This window comes from Erpetoichthys calabaricus, chromosome 11 (genome assembly GCF_900747795.2).
Source record: "Erpetoichthys calabaricus chromosome 11, fErpCal1.3, whole genome shotgun sequence".
In the NCBI taxonomy this organism is placed as follows: Eukaryota; Metazoa; Chordata; class Cladistia; order Polypteriformes; family Polypteridae; genus Erpetoichthys; species Erpetoichthys calabaricus.
In genome coordinates this window covers 135,494,604-135,510,568 of record NC_041404.2, presented here as the reverse complement: position 1 = coordinate 135,510,568, position 15,965 = coordinate 135,494,604, and the positions used below count along the sequence as shown (strand labels likewise).

General features: G+C 52.2%; 1 protein-coding gene across 2 annotated transcripts in view; it reads right to left on the bottom strand.

Moving 5' to 3' along the window:
- The window catches only part of usp22 (ubiquitin specific peptidase 22), a 60,735-nt gene that overhangs the window by 2,626 nt on the left and 42,144 nt on the right, over positions 1 to 15,965 (bottom strand). For both annotated transcript variants that reach the window (XM_028813990.2, XM_028813991.2), the window contains 9 exons: positions 13,578 to 13,691; positions 13,163 to 13,264; positions 10,141 to 10,307; positions 8,474 to 8,621; positions 7,585 to 7,690; positions 5,909 to 6,067; positions 3,272 to 3,398; positions 617 to 708; positions 257 to 319 (listed from right to left, as the gene is read on the bottom strand). In XM_028813990.2, coding sequence (XP_028669823.1) covers positions 257 to 319; positions 617 to 708; positions 3,272 to 3,398; positions 5,909 to 6,067; positions 7,585 to 7,690; positions 8,474 to 8,621; positions 10,141 to 10,307; positions 13,163 to 13,264; positions 13,578 to 13,691 — 1,078 coding nt within the window. The remainder of the gene's footprint in view (positions 1 to 256; positions 320 to 616; positions 709 to 3,271; positions 3,399 to 5,908; positions 6,068 to 7,584; positions 7,691 to 8,473; positions 8,622 to 10,140; positions 10,308 to 13,162; positions 13,265 to 13,577; positions 13,692 to 15,965) is intronic.

Genomic DNA, 15,965 nt, shown 5'->3' with positions numbered 1-15,965 from the left:
TCAGGACTTCCTGAAAACCCTGCTGGCCAGACACGATCAGGTGACGAGCAACACGGCTGTGCCAGGCACTACTGGCACGTTATGTCCAATATCCGTAAAAACCCACTAAACGTGGAGGGCGGGCTGCTCAGCCACTTCAGGTACTGCATGCCCGCTAGTTAAATGTCCTGAAGTGTTAAGGGGTCTCCAATTACTGCTCAAGATTATCCCACACGACGTCCCTAAAATGGCCACCCGGACGGTGACGAGGACTTACTTGTTGTCGTTGTTTAAAGTGTCGACTGGCTGCTGATACTGGCCATTCATTCGGCTTTCTTTACTGCAAAAGGAAAAACATTCAAAGATCAGAAAGTGAAACAAGAACAAAAAAGTGTCCCTCCCCCCCCCCCCCCGAGCCCCCCCAAACGATACACAATCATGTGAGAAAGTAAACGCCCCCTGTGCAAGCCCTATGGTGACTGCACGTCAGTCCTCTGCTCCTCACCAAGGACTACAAATAATGAAACCTACGCCCCCCCAATGCAACATGTCCGGTGCTGCGAACGGAGCGCAGGCGACTGGCCAAAGATCTCTAAGAGGGTCCCACTTCAGTCACCTGACAGCACATCGGACGTACCTGGAAGCCATGAACGGTGTCATGTCTAACTCCAGAGGAAACGAGACGTATGTAGTGATCTTCCGTCGTAACTTTGCAGAGTGTTCAAACCGCTGCAAGAGAGAAAGCATTTCAGTCAGAATCACAGCATCCTCATCATCCTCATCATCAAACTCTACTGTCAGATAATAAGGCCAGCCACAAAATGTCAAGACGCAGGAGTCCACAGGTCCCCACAAGCTCCAGCAGACACACACGTCGTGAAGGTAGGCTAACCGTCCTTTTGTGTCACAAAGACAAGCAAATCCACGGGGGGATTGAACAAAACAAACAAATCTCCGTCCCGCTTCAAGTGAGTGCGGGGCACCAAATCACAAATTAGGCCTCACCCAGCTGCCCACCCAATGTGTCCCTCTCAGTCCTTGAGTCACAGGGCCACTCAGGCCCCTGTCGTGATGAGATGTCACCAGCATTCACCCAAAATTAAAGGTGGCAGTCCACAAATGTCCAGTCAGGCTTTCACTTTTACCGGACACCATTAAAAACCGTGTTACAGTTATGACGAGACAGAAAAGGCAAAACGCTCACTTGAGTACATAAGACCACCCACCCCATCCTCCTGGTTTGGGGGGGCTCTACAGATTTCAACATTCACATTGTCAACTAAAGTGACAGGAGGTCCTGACACCTCACCTGTCCTATCATGCCCTGTCCCGTCACCTGTCCCCACCTCCATCTGTCAGGCCCAGAGTTTGGAAAGGCGCTATACAGAAGGCCGTCCCCGATAGATTAGATCTGTTAAACTTCAGACGGACACAGCAGCACAAACACAACAAGACCTCGGACTCTGGGGACAAAGAAGAGAGCCAGTCGCTCGAGTGACTCAGTGAGGGACACAGGACAGTGCAAGGCCTCAAAGGGCACTACAGGACACACGCCGTGTCACCAGTCACCCCATGGAAGCCACTGAACACGCTGACATTCCAATCGGAAAATAAATCAAAAGTCTGGTCAATTTGCTTGTGATGGAGGTGTCCGCTAAGTGACAATTCCATTTGGAAACAGAATACACAAACACAAAGAGGAAGAAGAGGAGGAAGAGGAACCATTATGAGGCATTATTGTCATTGTAAATGACAAACAGAAGAGAAGCTGTAATGGCTGGCCAGCCTGACGGTGTGTGACGGTGACGATGCCACATCCTGAACAAGGCCTGCACACATCAAGACAGACAGACAGACGGCCCACTCCACTGGACGTCTGTCTGTGTCAGTCACCCCCATAATAAAGACGTGACTCGGGCACTAACAGCAGGAGCCTCCTCTTCCTCTCCTCACCTTTTCCCATGTGGATGTGCCCGGCTCTCCATAGGACTCTAATGGTCCCACACTGCCACCCCAGTCACACTCTCGTCCCTCGACTCTCCTTTGGTTTGTCTGCCCACCACTTGCGTATCCTGACGGGACTTTTGACTTTATGGTTGACGTTCTCTTTTTCATCGTGAGCTGGCCAGAAGTCACTCATTAATTGATTAATGGACAGACATTGTGCTGTGTGGTCTAGCAGGTCTGCTGTGATACGGGGGGCTGGCTCTGCATTTAGTCAGCAGTGTCACCTCCACTGAGAATGTGTCACAGAAATGACTTGACTGGATTGGCCGTCCACGTCCAGCACTGTTTTTGGCCATCACTCGTCCCTAACACTTCATCCTCCTTTTTGTTCCTAGTGGTCTCTCCCACTTGTGTTGTACCCTCTGGTGGTCTCATTTCTTATTCTGTCCTTCTTTAGAGCTCCACATTCTCATTTCTGCCAACTTCTTTGCCACCCGTGTCTCAGCTCCGCACACCACTGCTGCCCTTACCAAGCTCGCCTTTAACCTTCGCCTCACTTCTTGGACCACACAACACTCCTGATGCCTTCTTCTTCCAATTGTTCCACCCACACTACACTCTGTAGCCAACTGTCCACTTCGGGTGGCCACGGACCCTTGATGTTTAAAGCTAATGTCATCATTAAAGCTCAAACCCTAACCCTAATGTCTGCCACAGCCCCCCTCCATTCTTTCCAATTTCCTCCTCTCTGGTGCTACAAGCCTGCATCAGGGGGCTTGGTCTTTAACCCGAGGACTCATCACATCCATAACCAGATCAAAGAGGCGAGCCCTTCAAGAAGACCCCAGGTGCACAGCTCTCTCCTCTGGTCGACACAGCTTTGGCCCTCCTGACGTGGCACACTCCCCCTGGCATAAACCCAAACGGCTCCTGCACTATGGGGGACTCTTCCCTCCCCTCTATAACCTTTTCCCAGATTCTCACCGTGTGCACAGCAAGGACGCCCCAAGTAGCTTCACTCCGACTGCAGTCACTCAGGTAAAATCATAACCCCCGGACCCGCCTGCTGATGTCCTGGCACCGCTCCACACTTTTTTGGGGTCTGTGGAGACCGTGTTTGTACACGCCATTGTGTCATTCATAATCATGTGACAATGTCATATATCATGCTGTCACTTTTTATCGACCGCTCAAACGCCAACGACAATTTCCTAGCAACTAAGTTGCCTGGCAATGAAGTCCAACTCGTGTCCATCCCGCCGTTATTCCCAAACGGGAATAATTTCAGCTACCTACGCCCTCCATGCCCATCTAGTCCCGTGCCGCTGCATCACTTGGCACTTACTTTGAGATGAAAACAGGCCACTATGGGTAATTTCTTCATTGTGAGCTGTTTGGTTGACTCCTGGTAACTATGGCAACCACTACATTTGATTTTGGCACTGCTTCCTAGATGCTCTGGTCGCGTAAACCTGAAAGGCAAAACACAAATAAATAAAATCAGTCCTGGGTGCCACGCTGGATTCGGACATCAGGCTTCTTTACGTCAGTCAGTGGGCCGGAGATTCCAGTCGACTCACCCCACCACTACTCGCCCTTTCACAGACTTTTCAAAGCCTGCCAGGTCGATCGCTTTGTTTGGATTTGGTGATGCCAGGTTACGGGTGGCAATGGTTGTTTGATGGTTAAGCAGCCCTCACAGAGATGGCACTTCTCCGCATTATTTGTGCCAGTCTGGCAGCGGCACTCATGAAGCAGACAGCAATTCACACGGGTGACCCTGCCGCTGGCAGTGCCATACGTCAACCACAATTCAAACAAGAATGCACTCGGGGGTTGGGGGGGCGACGAGCCAAATGGCGTTGTGAGGGTCAGACGAGCGACACACCAAAAGGGCTGAATGAAGACCCCACAACTTTCAAGACCTTTTAATTATTTTATATACGACAACAGAGGACTCTCAGGGCGAGAATATTCTGCTCAATAGTCGAGCATCACGTCAGTGAAGTAGCAGAGGGGCTCATCACTTCATCAGTTTCAGCTGCTTTAGTGCACTGGGGGGGGAGGCAACAATGAGAAGACCCCCAAACAGGAATGAATGGTTTAACAGGTGGAAGGAGGCCACTGGCATTTTTCCCTCCTCATCTGTTTTGTCACTACTACTGGTAGCATGAGGCCATACCTGGACCCTGCAGAGCTGGCACATCAATACCAAGTGGCATTGCCAGAAGGTTTGCTGTGTCTCCCAGCACAGTAGTCTCAAGGGCATGGAGGAGATTCCAGGAGACAGGCAGGCAGTTACTCTCAGAGAGCTGGACAGTGCCCCCTCGTAGAAGGTCCTTAACCCATCAGCAGGACCCACCAGTATCTGCAAGGAGGAACAGGATGGGCACTGCCAGAGCCTACAAAATGACCTCCAACAGGCAGGCCGGGCAGGCCACTGGTGTGAATGTCTCTGACCAAACAATCAGAAACAGACTTCATGAGGGTGGCCCAAGTGGGCACCGTGGAGCTCGATTGGCATTTGCCATAGAATACCAGAATTGGCACCCTGTGCTTTTCACAGATGAGAGCAGGGTCACCCTGAGGCACACGTGACAGACGTCAAAGGGTTCGGAGAAGTCATGGAGAACGTTATGCTGCCTGTGACATCGTTCAGCATGACCAGTCTGGTGGTGGGTCAGTGATGGTATATCCGGGGAGGCATATCCATGGAGGGATGCACAGACCTCTACAGGATAGACAACGGTGGGCATCTTGACTGCCATTAGGTATTGGGATGAAATCCTTGGCCCCATTGTCAGACCCTACGCTGGTTCCTCCTGGTGCACGCCAATGCCCAGCCTCATGTGGTGAGGGGATGAAGGAATTGATCCCATTGACTGCGACCACCGCCCCCCCCCGCCTCACTTGCCCGACCCCTCTGGGTGGGACATTATGTTTAGGTCCATCTATCGCCTCAGCCTGTCCAGGAGCTCAGTAATGCCCAGGTCCAGATCTGGGAGGAGATCCCCCAGGAGACCCCCCGTCGTCTCATTAGGACGTTTGTCAGGCCTGCATACAAACTACTGAGGACCATTTGGAGTTTTGGCCAAATGGACTCGCCTGCCCGCCTGATGAGGTCATCCTTTTGATTTTCGGGGTGTCCTTCTGTCAGTTGATTCTTTTCATTTCCATTCTTTGGTTCCTCACACATCACCATACCAGTCCATACCAGTAGAGATGGCCAGCAGGATTTCTTTTCCCATTGAGACCACATGTGTTTTTAAATTGCGCCGTTCATTTTTTGAGCAGTTTATATGATGGATCATCTGGAGTTTGAAGCTTTCAAGCCCCTCAAAATGGTACCTTAAAACCTGTTAGGCAAACACTCCGACACTGAAAAGAATTTACGCTGGTCAGCCCACCAATCATGGATGACCTGTGGCTCTCACACTCGTGTGACACTCGTCATCACCAGCCAAGCCATCACTTGGGGACCCTGATCCACACAGAGGGGGCCCCAGAAAGGCTGCTGTATGGATGGCAGTGGCTGGCAGCTTCTGCCTTTGGGTGAAGTGCTCAGCAATGAATGGTGAGCTAAATGAAGCGTCTCTGAGAGAATACAATCGAGGGGTCAGCTGCAGGCCCCCCTGGAGCCACCAAATGGCTTACAAATTTGACCAACAATGCAGACTAAGGCCATTCGTTCACAGAGAGGCCTACACAGCGGCCATGCAGATTTAAAGCCTTTCAGAGGACTCCTTAATCTGCGACGCTCTTCACCTCTTCATCCAGTCCGGCACACGTCTAAAAGTCAGAGCGGACTGGACCACCGATGTCAACTAGGACTCCAAGAGCGCCACTGAAACCGATGGAAGTCAGACTTCGGGAAGACCCCCAACAGACTCTCAACCGTGTGGCTCCAGTCACCCAAATGTGGTGGTACAGGTCCTCGACTCACCCATCATGCAATGCGGCGCGTGCCACGCTGTCAACATACCTGCGTAGACAGTCTGTGAGCGTAGTGGTTCCGGACACGTGGCTTTCACCGTTGACGACACCCCCTTCGCTGCCAGGACTAAGAGGCCAGAAGGGCGTAGAGGAGCCGGGCAGGTCCAAGCTGATGTCCCAGAAGGGGTCTATAGTTGTGGAAACACCGCTGAAAACAGACAGACAGACGGACAGAACGTCACTCGCTTGTCTGGAACGTCAGCAAAAACTGCGGTGAAGACGACAAACCCCACGGCCTGAGAGGAAGGCTTCTGTTTGAAGGGAGCGCTGACCGGGCACCATCTCACACACACACATACACACACACACACTCGTGGGCCACAACAGCCCCCCACGTCTCTTCAACGGACCCTCTAAAAAGCTTTACACGAGAGCAGGGGGTCAGCAATCCTTACTCAAGCCCCTTTGACAAACTGAACAAGACCACTCAAGACAATCTCTGACCGTTAATCAGTAAAGGGGGGGGGGGCAGCACAACAAGGTGGGGGTTAAGTACATGCAAGTGTAACTTTCTGATGACAGGGGTCACATGATCTTAAGTGGCCTGGCTGGCAATCGTCTGCAGGCCAAAGCCCCCCAGCCCACCATTAATGGGTGAGCCTAAGCACACCGCCACTCTGTTAATCATGGCACATCATTCTGTAACCCACTCAATCCAGACCAGGGCTGCGGGTGGGCCGGTGCCATTCCCCGCTAGCATAGGCCACAAGGGAGGAGCCACACCCTGGACAGGGCACAAGTCCATCGGGTGGCAAACACACAAGCGCTGCCACTTCACCGAACCTGCATGACTTTGGACTGCTGGGGGGGACACCACACAGACATGGGGAGAACTCCACCCAGGAAGGACCAGGGATACAAACCCCGGCCTCCTTACTGTGAGGCTGCTGCTCTACCAGTGCCCACGCCCTCCCCCCCCCCCCCCCACATGCCACCCCCTCTGTACTGTAAATCATTCACAGCTCATTTCTGCCATAATGGGGGGTGACAGGCCCATTGAAAGCGTGAGGAGACCCCAAGTGTCACTAAACACTCAACATGCACTCAATATGGAAACAGGGCCATCTCAGCAGCATCGTAGGCCCCCGGGGCAAAGTAGTGTGCTGGTGCCCCTCGGTTTAGACAGCAACAGAAGCTTACATGGGCATCAGTAACATCGTGGGCCCCCAGGCAGTGCCCATGCTTAGTTAAGACAGCTTTGTATGGAACAGGTAGCTGAAAATCCGCGTGTCTGACATGCACACCATCAGGGCCACACTGGGGGCGAGCAGCAGGGTGATGTCAGGTGGTGCCCCCCCACAGCACCCAGAGATGACAAAGGGATTTTTAAAGACTCTGCAAACCGCTTTTCATATTTTCCTTCCTCTCGATCTATGAAGTCACATTTTAATAACCCAACAATCAGAGGTGCTCACGAGTGACCCTGTGGTGGACCCCGCACCACGACACAGGAGGGTCTTACCATCGACAGCCACAATCCGTCTCCTCGGCTTACTGCTCAACAAAACACAAAACCAAAACTCCCCAGCAACTGGAAGAAAGAAATAAAAACCCGAGGCCCCAGCAGGCATCACGTCACATCATGGAGGGGGGAGAAGCCCACCCACCTCTGCTCGCCCATCGCACTCGCCTTCATGTTAAGCAAAGTACCAAAGCCGTTCTTACTGGCAGACTTGACAGGTGACATCGGACTGCAGCCCACCCGTGAAGATTTGGTCAATGATGCAGTTACAGTGGTTCGGGTTGTTGGCCTTTTTTCCATTGTCATCACCTGGACAGACAGACAGACAGACAGAACATCGGTGGGCATACGGAACAAGAAAATAAAAAAGTGTGAGATAAAGAAGACCACCTGAGAGAACTCCCACTTCTGGACTGAAGGACAGAAACCCAGCAGCAGGAAGGGGTCGACTGTGAGCCCCCCGTCAGCGGGTCAGGAGGCTCACTCGCTCTTAGTGCACCCATTTAAAGATTCATTTGCTAAGCCTTTGGAGTTAATAGACGACATGAAGCCCACCTACCCCTGTACCCCCCCAACTTCACACATACACGAGGACAGTGTACAGACCCCACACAGACAGTGGCAGCGCCAGCCTTTTATAGGTGTAGGGCGGCCATACTACCTGATGTGATGCCCAATATAATGCCCTTCCCGCTGTGGGGGGTTAACCTGCGTGTTCTGGCAGCTGAAGACCCTCCTTATTGTTTGTAACGCTGCTGTGGATTACACATGGCTGTGGATTTTAGAATCGTTGAACGTGTCCCCCAGTCCAGAATTCTCAGCTTGTCCCGGTTCGATTCGTAAGTCACTTATCTTTACAGTTCCTTTCATGGTAAAAAGGGAAGCCAAAGCCCCCCTTACTGCTGCAGGACATGACCACTTCTGAAGAAGCAGATTCACACCACTGGAGAACAGCAGGTCACAAAAATGACCAAGAGCCGCATGCCTCGTGTGTTTCTGGGCCGCGCCACACATGTTAATTGGGGGCTTTACGTATTTGAATGGGGCGTTTACCGAAAACAGTAAGCACCCGTCCGGCGCCACCGTCCTTACCTTTGCAGTGTCTGTGCAATACGTCGAGTGCAGCAATGAGGAACTCGTGGGCATCCTGCTGCTCGTACCCTGCTAGATGCCGTGCGTGCGTCCACACCAAGTGCAACAACCTAAAGGGAATGTGAGGAGATCGATGTCCAGAGTAAAACTAGGGAGGAAACAGAAAACATTACTAGACACACGGTGCTGGCCGAAATGACAAGTCCTAAAGCCATCAGCTACGGCACCCAACGGGAGAGGAGGTCTTCATGGGCACAGCAAGTGCCGCCGGCACGCACACACACACAGTCCAGAAAGGCGTTTGTCCTTCCCCCTTAATCAACACGTCCTGTCTGTTCACTGGTGTGTAACCGGACCCCCCATTTACTCTCCTCGTGTGGCTGAAGCCGTCAAGCACAATGAGAAGGACGACGGGGCCACAGCCTGATTGGTCCTGAGCAGCCCCTCTGCTTCACCGATGTCGCCTTCTCTTCGGTTTCGTTCCAAACTGCCCTCAACTTTTTTTTTTTTTTTTTTGCCCGTATCACGTAAACGTTTGTATTTTCCATTTACAGTTTAACATTTGCACATCGGTGCCCATCGACGCTGACGCAGTCTTCCTCATCTCTGCCGTAACCCTCATGCCTTAATGAATTTAATGACAGAGGACCCTTAACCTAGGAGGTCACGCCTTTGCTCTTCTTTTGTGGCGAGTGCCATTCCTGAAGGGGCACATCAGTCGTTTGTGGGGGGGGTGGCACTTCCACATTCAGCATACAGTTTCACTGCCAGGCTGTGACCATCATGTTCCGAGATTTCTCAGGTCAGACGGATACAAGTTTTGGAGGTAAGCCCATTATCTTCGGTGACCAGGGTGCCATGTCGACTGGCACATGTGACTAAGAACGTCACCCTACTCTGTAAACGTGACACTAATGACCCTACTGGTGGGACTCAACTCTATGTTACACAGACAAGGCCCTGCTGGAATTTATGGCCTCCATTCTTATAACGGGAGAGGGAGGGCCGAGGACGAGAAGCATGAGCCCACCATACCAGAGGCTTGATACACCAGTGAGGGGGTCTTGTGACAGATCTTCATCACGTTTCAGGAGATCAGGGCGCTCCTCCTTCGCTGAACACACAACTTGCATTCAAGGTGCAGATGAGGACAACATGCTGGCTACCATTCCCAGAATTCAAAGCGCCATTGTGATGCTCCCAAGAGGGGACAGGAGAGGAGTCTGAACAGTCGGTTCAAGGCTTCCCTCCACAGCAGGAACCTTTCATCAAGAACGGCGTCTACCACCCATCAGATGTAAGCAGGAAAGCGCTTACTCGGAGCGGAGCGAGCTCAAAAGACGGGTGACGCAGAATGGCTCGTCTGTGAGCCACCGTCACGCTGAACGACAGCCTCAAGTGACGCCCACACGTATTCAGAAGCTCAGGGTGCCTCGGCAAACACAAACGTCTGACTGAATCGGGTCAGCTTGAAGCTGCCTGCACAATTCGCCAAACGCCTCCCAGGACTGCGAGGAACGCGGCAAAGACGCTTGGCGTTTCCGAAACGAGCGACGCTTGGGTCGCCCTCAGGTGAGTGGCACGGCCAAGTCAAGTCAGGTCACGTCACGTCACTTCCTGCTGCCCTTCATCTTGTCAGAGTCGTTAGGAATCATTAAAAGGCTCACCTCCTGAAAGAGCTGCGACATTTCACACACCAGGCAGGAGTTGGACTGCATTTCACATTTGTGTCGGTCGGAGAGGAAGAAGTCCCGCAGGAGAGGAGTGTGGGTAAGTGCCTGGACGATACAATTCATAAAGCATGTGTTCCCTAGGTTTATTAAGCCTCGAAGACCTGAAACAAATGACAAGAAGACAAACGTTAAGCAGCCTCTAAACAAGACCAGTAAAAACGAGCCCTCGGGGGGTCTCTCAAACACTCCACCTATTGAGCGACGTCAACAACTGCACAACGCACAGAGGCTCAGGTGGCTGCTCACTGCCCAGGTCGACGGGATGTGCTGGGGGGCATCGGGACTCCCCTAGAACCAAACAGGCGGCGCGACCCCCCCCCCCCCCCCCCCCCCCAGAGACCTGCAACACGCAATGCAGGGACAGGCAGGCTAGAAGGGAACACTTGGAAAGTGAGAGGTGGGCTTGTGGCTCTACGAGGACCCGAGCTACTCACTCCTTCTGATTCAAGGGACGTCACGACGTTGCCCGCCATGGAAGGCGCTACATACAGTAAAGTAGAAACTGCCAGTCTTGTCAGTAGGGGGCTGGAAAGTGAGGATTGCAGTAAAACCTTCAAACCGGACCCTCACTTTCAGAGCCAAGTTTTCATTCAATTAAACAAGTTAATGCAATTCAAATGAAGCCACGAGCTCCAGCGGTGCAGACCTGCCACCTTCCTTCGTGTGTTTTTCCCCGGACCACCAGGCTGACGTGGCCCAATCTCCTGCTGCCCTCCACTTGCTGCTATTGTTTGTCCATATGTGCAAATCACACTCATGATAATGGAGCTTAAGACCCTCCAATGAATTACCCTCCTCCTCCACTGAGTGCTGTCACCTCAGCGAGCCCCAAAGTCACTTCATATGCTAATTGTAAACGCACCCCTCGGGGACCCGCACTCCAGTGACAAACACAAAATCTGAAAAAGAAAAGGAGGCCCCACAGCGCCAAGTGGGGGTCTTCTTTATAAAGTCAGCTTTTAACATTTTTTACGGACGCCATTCTTTTATCCAAAGTGACTTGCCAATCACAGCTTCGCTCTGCCAGGCCAGCCCTTGGAATATTCAGTTAAAGGGGGGGGGTGACGTTTTAATTCTTTTTAATGGCACAACATAATCTTTTGTGTGGGATCTTTGAAACATCACAGGGCCAAATGATGCCACCAGAAAAGAGCGGGCCGGGGACGTCACTGGCCTAGTGTGGAGCTACTGCTTTCCCCCCAAACTATGACAAGACTGGCAGTGATCACAGACCAGGGCTCCTGGGCATAACATGGCACCGCTAAGAATATCGATGGCAGGAAACGGAAGAGCGGAGAAGAATGAGGCCTTAACATTAGTGGGGGAAAAGGAGAGAAAATCTGAGATTTAAGGGAAGACAACAAGATGGAGAATCTAAGGCTTCAGAGAGAGGAAGGGTTCCAATATCTGAGATCAGCACCACCAGAGAATGGAGAGCGAGAGTCAGAAATAAACCACAGAATGCAATCGGGCAGGAGAAAGAGACAAACAGGAGTGCCACGTGAGCGAGGAGTTAGTGCAGGAGCGAGGGGTAAAGTGGATAAAGCAGCAGTCAGGGCAGCAGGTGGTAAGCATCAGCAATTAAAACGAGGAGCTTGAGGTGTGGAGTAACAAAAGCTTGAAACAAAATGAGAGGACCAGAGGCCACAGGTAAAGATGGGGAACTCTCGAAAAATAATACGGGAAAGAAGGTTAAAGTGGCACAGGCCTGAACGACGGGGGGAGAGGAGTCATGGAAATGGAGGAGAAGAGGACGAGCAAAGAGAAAGTGGATCTGTGAGGGGAGAGGAGTGTACAGAACCCCACGTGAGAGGAAGATGAGGAGGCTAACAAATAGAAGGTAATGTGGCGCCGGGCCCACACCTGTCAGAAGCAGGCCCTCCATTGCTGTACAATCCTCGTGTCCCGCGTCTCGACGCTGCCACCGATTACTGCGTCTCTGGGGTCCACCTGATGTGCTGCGATGGCATTAGGACGCGCAGCAGTAACATTTCCAATCTGAAGCTTTATTGATTCTCCACCCCCCCCCCAGCCTGATGAGTCAGTGCAGCGGATGCAGCAGGAAATGAGGATGTTTAGCTTTCTGTCAGGAGAACATGACGCAGGGACGGGACGGGACGCGGACACTCCGAGTGAGGCGCCTTTCTGCCTGCTCCCGTTACCCAATGGTGGGCACAGACACCGTTACGTTTTGCTAAGTTTATTCCGTTTTTTTGTGGGTTTTATGATTCTGAGAGCCAATCGCTTCTCGACTCTCGGCGCTGGTCAGCGTAGGGTCCAGAAGTTGACTCCTGGGTCTCTGCGAGTGACGTTTGTGCTCCACAGCTCTCATCTCATTTCCATGTCATCTCTCTTTAGAAGCCTGGTGGACGAGTTTGGAGAGCCCACCTAAGATGGTAGGGGGGCTCTGTTATGATACGGTAAGTGGTCTATTAAGAATTTTATCTTTCATTTTCCTGGTCAAACTCTCGGAGTATCCGTCTGCTTAGGGCTTCTGATAATCAAGGAATCCAAATGTCACGTTAGTTTTTCCACGTTATGGTGGACCGAAAACATACAAAATATATATGGCGTCATGGCAAATGTATTTTCTAACATGCCAATTGCACCAGCTGTTGCCACGGAAGTCCTTTCCAGAACCACCCTGGGAACGTGTGAAGTCACCAGAGCGCCCACATCTCTTAACGTATCCGATCTGCGCATAAATACAGTGGGGTGCGCTTCCCGTGAGAGAGAGAGAAGCGACGGAATTGGACTGGTTTTCTTTGACCCTTGCGGTTGCCTTGGCGACGACCCCGGAACAAACAGCCGACTGCGCTCCGATCACCTGACCCCCTTCGTTAAACGTCTTCCTTCGTTTTTTTATTTAATAACCGTTCCTCTGCATGTCCTTCAGCTCCACCTCTGCCATCCCGCTGCGCGCCCCTCGCCTCATTTCGGGGTTCAGCTCTCCTACCTATGGTGCAATTTGTAGTTATTTTCCTCCGTTTAGGGTTGTGTCGCAGCAACTCCAATTCTCGTTTGGTGGGCTCCCACGTTGAGTACTTCTCCCCGACCCCTAGAAACAACAACATCATTAGTCCGAGGGGGGCAAAGAATGCACTTCCAAAAGGCCCCCCCCCCACGCCTGCGCTTGACCACCGGACAGCAGTCTCACCCTCCCCTTACACTGTGGGTGTGTGGAATGCACACGTAGGCAGGTCTCCCCCAGTATGCCACCTTCTGTCACAGCAGCCTCATCGTGTGGTGCCAACCATCAACGCTGCTACACCCTTTGGACCCCACCTCCCTGAATACTCCATCCAGTCTTTACACACGTCTCCCGATTGTCATTAGGACCAAAGGTCACACACACACACGGCTCGGGGTACCTTGCAGCTTCCAGGCTTTGCGTTGTTCTTCTTTGGCAATCTGCTCCATGTCTTTGTCGTAAATGTAATCCTGACACACAAAACAGTAGATGCCCCCGTATAAGAGGTCAATGGCTGCAAAGACACAAGGAGACACAATTCAGTTGTCCAGACAGACAGACAGCAGCTCAGAACCTGTGGCCCCATGAGGTGTCACCTTCACACCGGACAACCAACCAATATAAATGTCACTGTCACCGCAATTCAGACCAGCAAACCCAAAGTAAGACATGTTAGGAGGTCTGGAGATCTGAGGCACAACAAGCAGCAAAAAGTCAAAGCAGGTCCCCAGCTTGGCACCTTCTCTGGCCTGGGCATCACTGGGGCTGCCCTCAGGTGCTTCAAGTCCAGACCCTGGGAGGTGTCCTGGCGTGGGGAGGTGCCCAGGGTGCACCAGGTGATCAGCGACGGGCCGTCTCCTCACTGTGCCCCATTAGCCGGTCCCATGTTTGGTCTTGTCACAGCTATGCTGATGTCACGCGCCATCAGCTAGAACCTCCGCACGTCCCACTGCTAACTCAGCCGGGCAGAGACGGACCATCTCGTCATCCCAGCACAGTTCATGGTCACCCACACCTGCCAAGCTGGTATGCAGCCTTGGGGTGGTCACCGATGAGCCGCTGACCTTCATGGACCCTGTGGCTACAGGCTCTCAGTCTTGCAGATTCACTCAGCGCAGGCCACAACTGACGGAGTATGAGGCACGACTCCTGGTCCAGGCTCTGGTGCTGGCACAGCTGGATTACAAGGTGGCAGGACCACCAGCCTGTGGGACCGGATTCTAAATGCAGTGGCACGTCTGGTGTTCAAGCAGTTGAGGGGGGCACATGTCACTACACTGGCTTCCTGTAGCAGCACATTAGGTGGACATTGTGCTTGGCTACAGAGTTGTCAGTGGATCTGCACCTACATATGGAGACCCTCATGAGGTCCTCTGTGCCTTCTCTGCTGATAAATGGCACCTGGAGATGCCACCTCTCTCTACATGGTTATCAAATCTCACTTTGGGCTCTTTTCATGTGCAGCTCCTGGCTGGTGGATCGAGTTGCCCACCGTCACACTAAACTCGGACACAAGTCCTGAAGACCCTCGTGCTTAGTGAATTTCTGACTACCTGATATTGGCGGGTGGGATTTGTAAATCCTGGGATTGTTGCGAGCTCCTCGCCTGTGATGAGGAGTTTTGTCCCCTTGTCCTGTCACGACGCCACTCCACCCCTCCCGGCCCCCAGACTGACGTGGACTCGATTCTTTTGACCTCTTTGGATAAAAAGGGTCTGCTAAGCAAGTCAATGGAAAGGGGAAACTGTCGGAGGCCCACTGCGCTGTTTTCAGAGGTCGTCACTCATCTCTGAGCCACTGTCCCAGTTGTCCTCGATGCCACTCCAAGAAGCAGGGCCACCCACATGACACATAACAGGAGCAGCAGTGACACACAAAAAGAAAAAAAGAAAATACAAAACTAAGGAAAACAAAGAATGTAAAATAAAAAGTTAACAATAGGAACAAAAGGCCAACAAGTCAAAAATGAACAAAAAAGACAGAAAAGGGGAATTCCGACACCAGCCAGGGGACACGTAACCTAATCAAGGACAAAAACAAATGCTGGTCACATCAAGACCCCTTGACGTCTAAGACCCCCAAAATGACCAAAGAGAAATTCTAAAAAAAAAAATCCAAACCAAAAGCCTGCCACCAGGTGGTACCTGCCACTTCATCTGCTGTGCAGCGCTGGCCACTCGTCCCCAAACGTCAACTGCACCCGAACACAAGGAGACCCTTTAGATTTACAAGAGGACTGCGGGGCCACCGATCGGCCAAACGCTTTGCTTTCGGGAGCCGAGACCCCCCAGGTGAGCCCCAACTCGACTGCTCACTTCAGATAAGCGGCCGTTAATGAGACTGAAGTGCATTTACTGTTAGCGGCCTGGAGCAGGAAGGTCAGGCTGGGGGTCTTCATGTCCTCAGCACTGCAGAAAGCGGTGGGTCCGTGCCGAGCCGGAACTGGAATGGCAGAACCAACCGACAACCTGAAAGCCCCTCAAGGGCAGAGCAGGGACCGCCGACAAGTCCACCCAGAAAGCAGGGCAGCCGAGGGTCAGAAGGCTCTGCTGGGCTTCCACAGTTTGTTACATCGCTGCCAGCTTTGCCCCCCTGGCTCTCATTAACTTAGTTGTATACTAAGTTATTGTTTTTATTACCTTTGTTAGATTTATGTATGAATTTGTACAACGAAACTTTAACTGTCTCGTTACTCCATGTGCTTTGTGGGTGGAGCCTGGGCCCCTCCATGGGGCGGGGTCACGGTGACATCACAGCGACTGGCTCCTCCCTCTGGCTTTCCATCCTC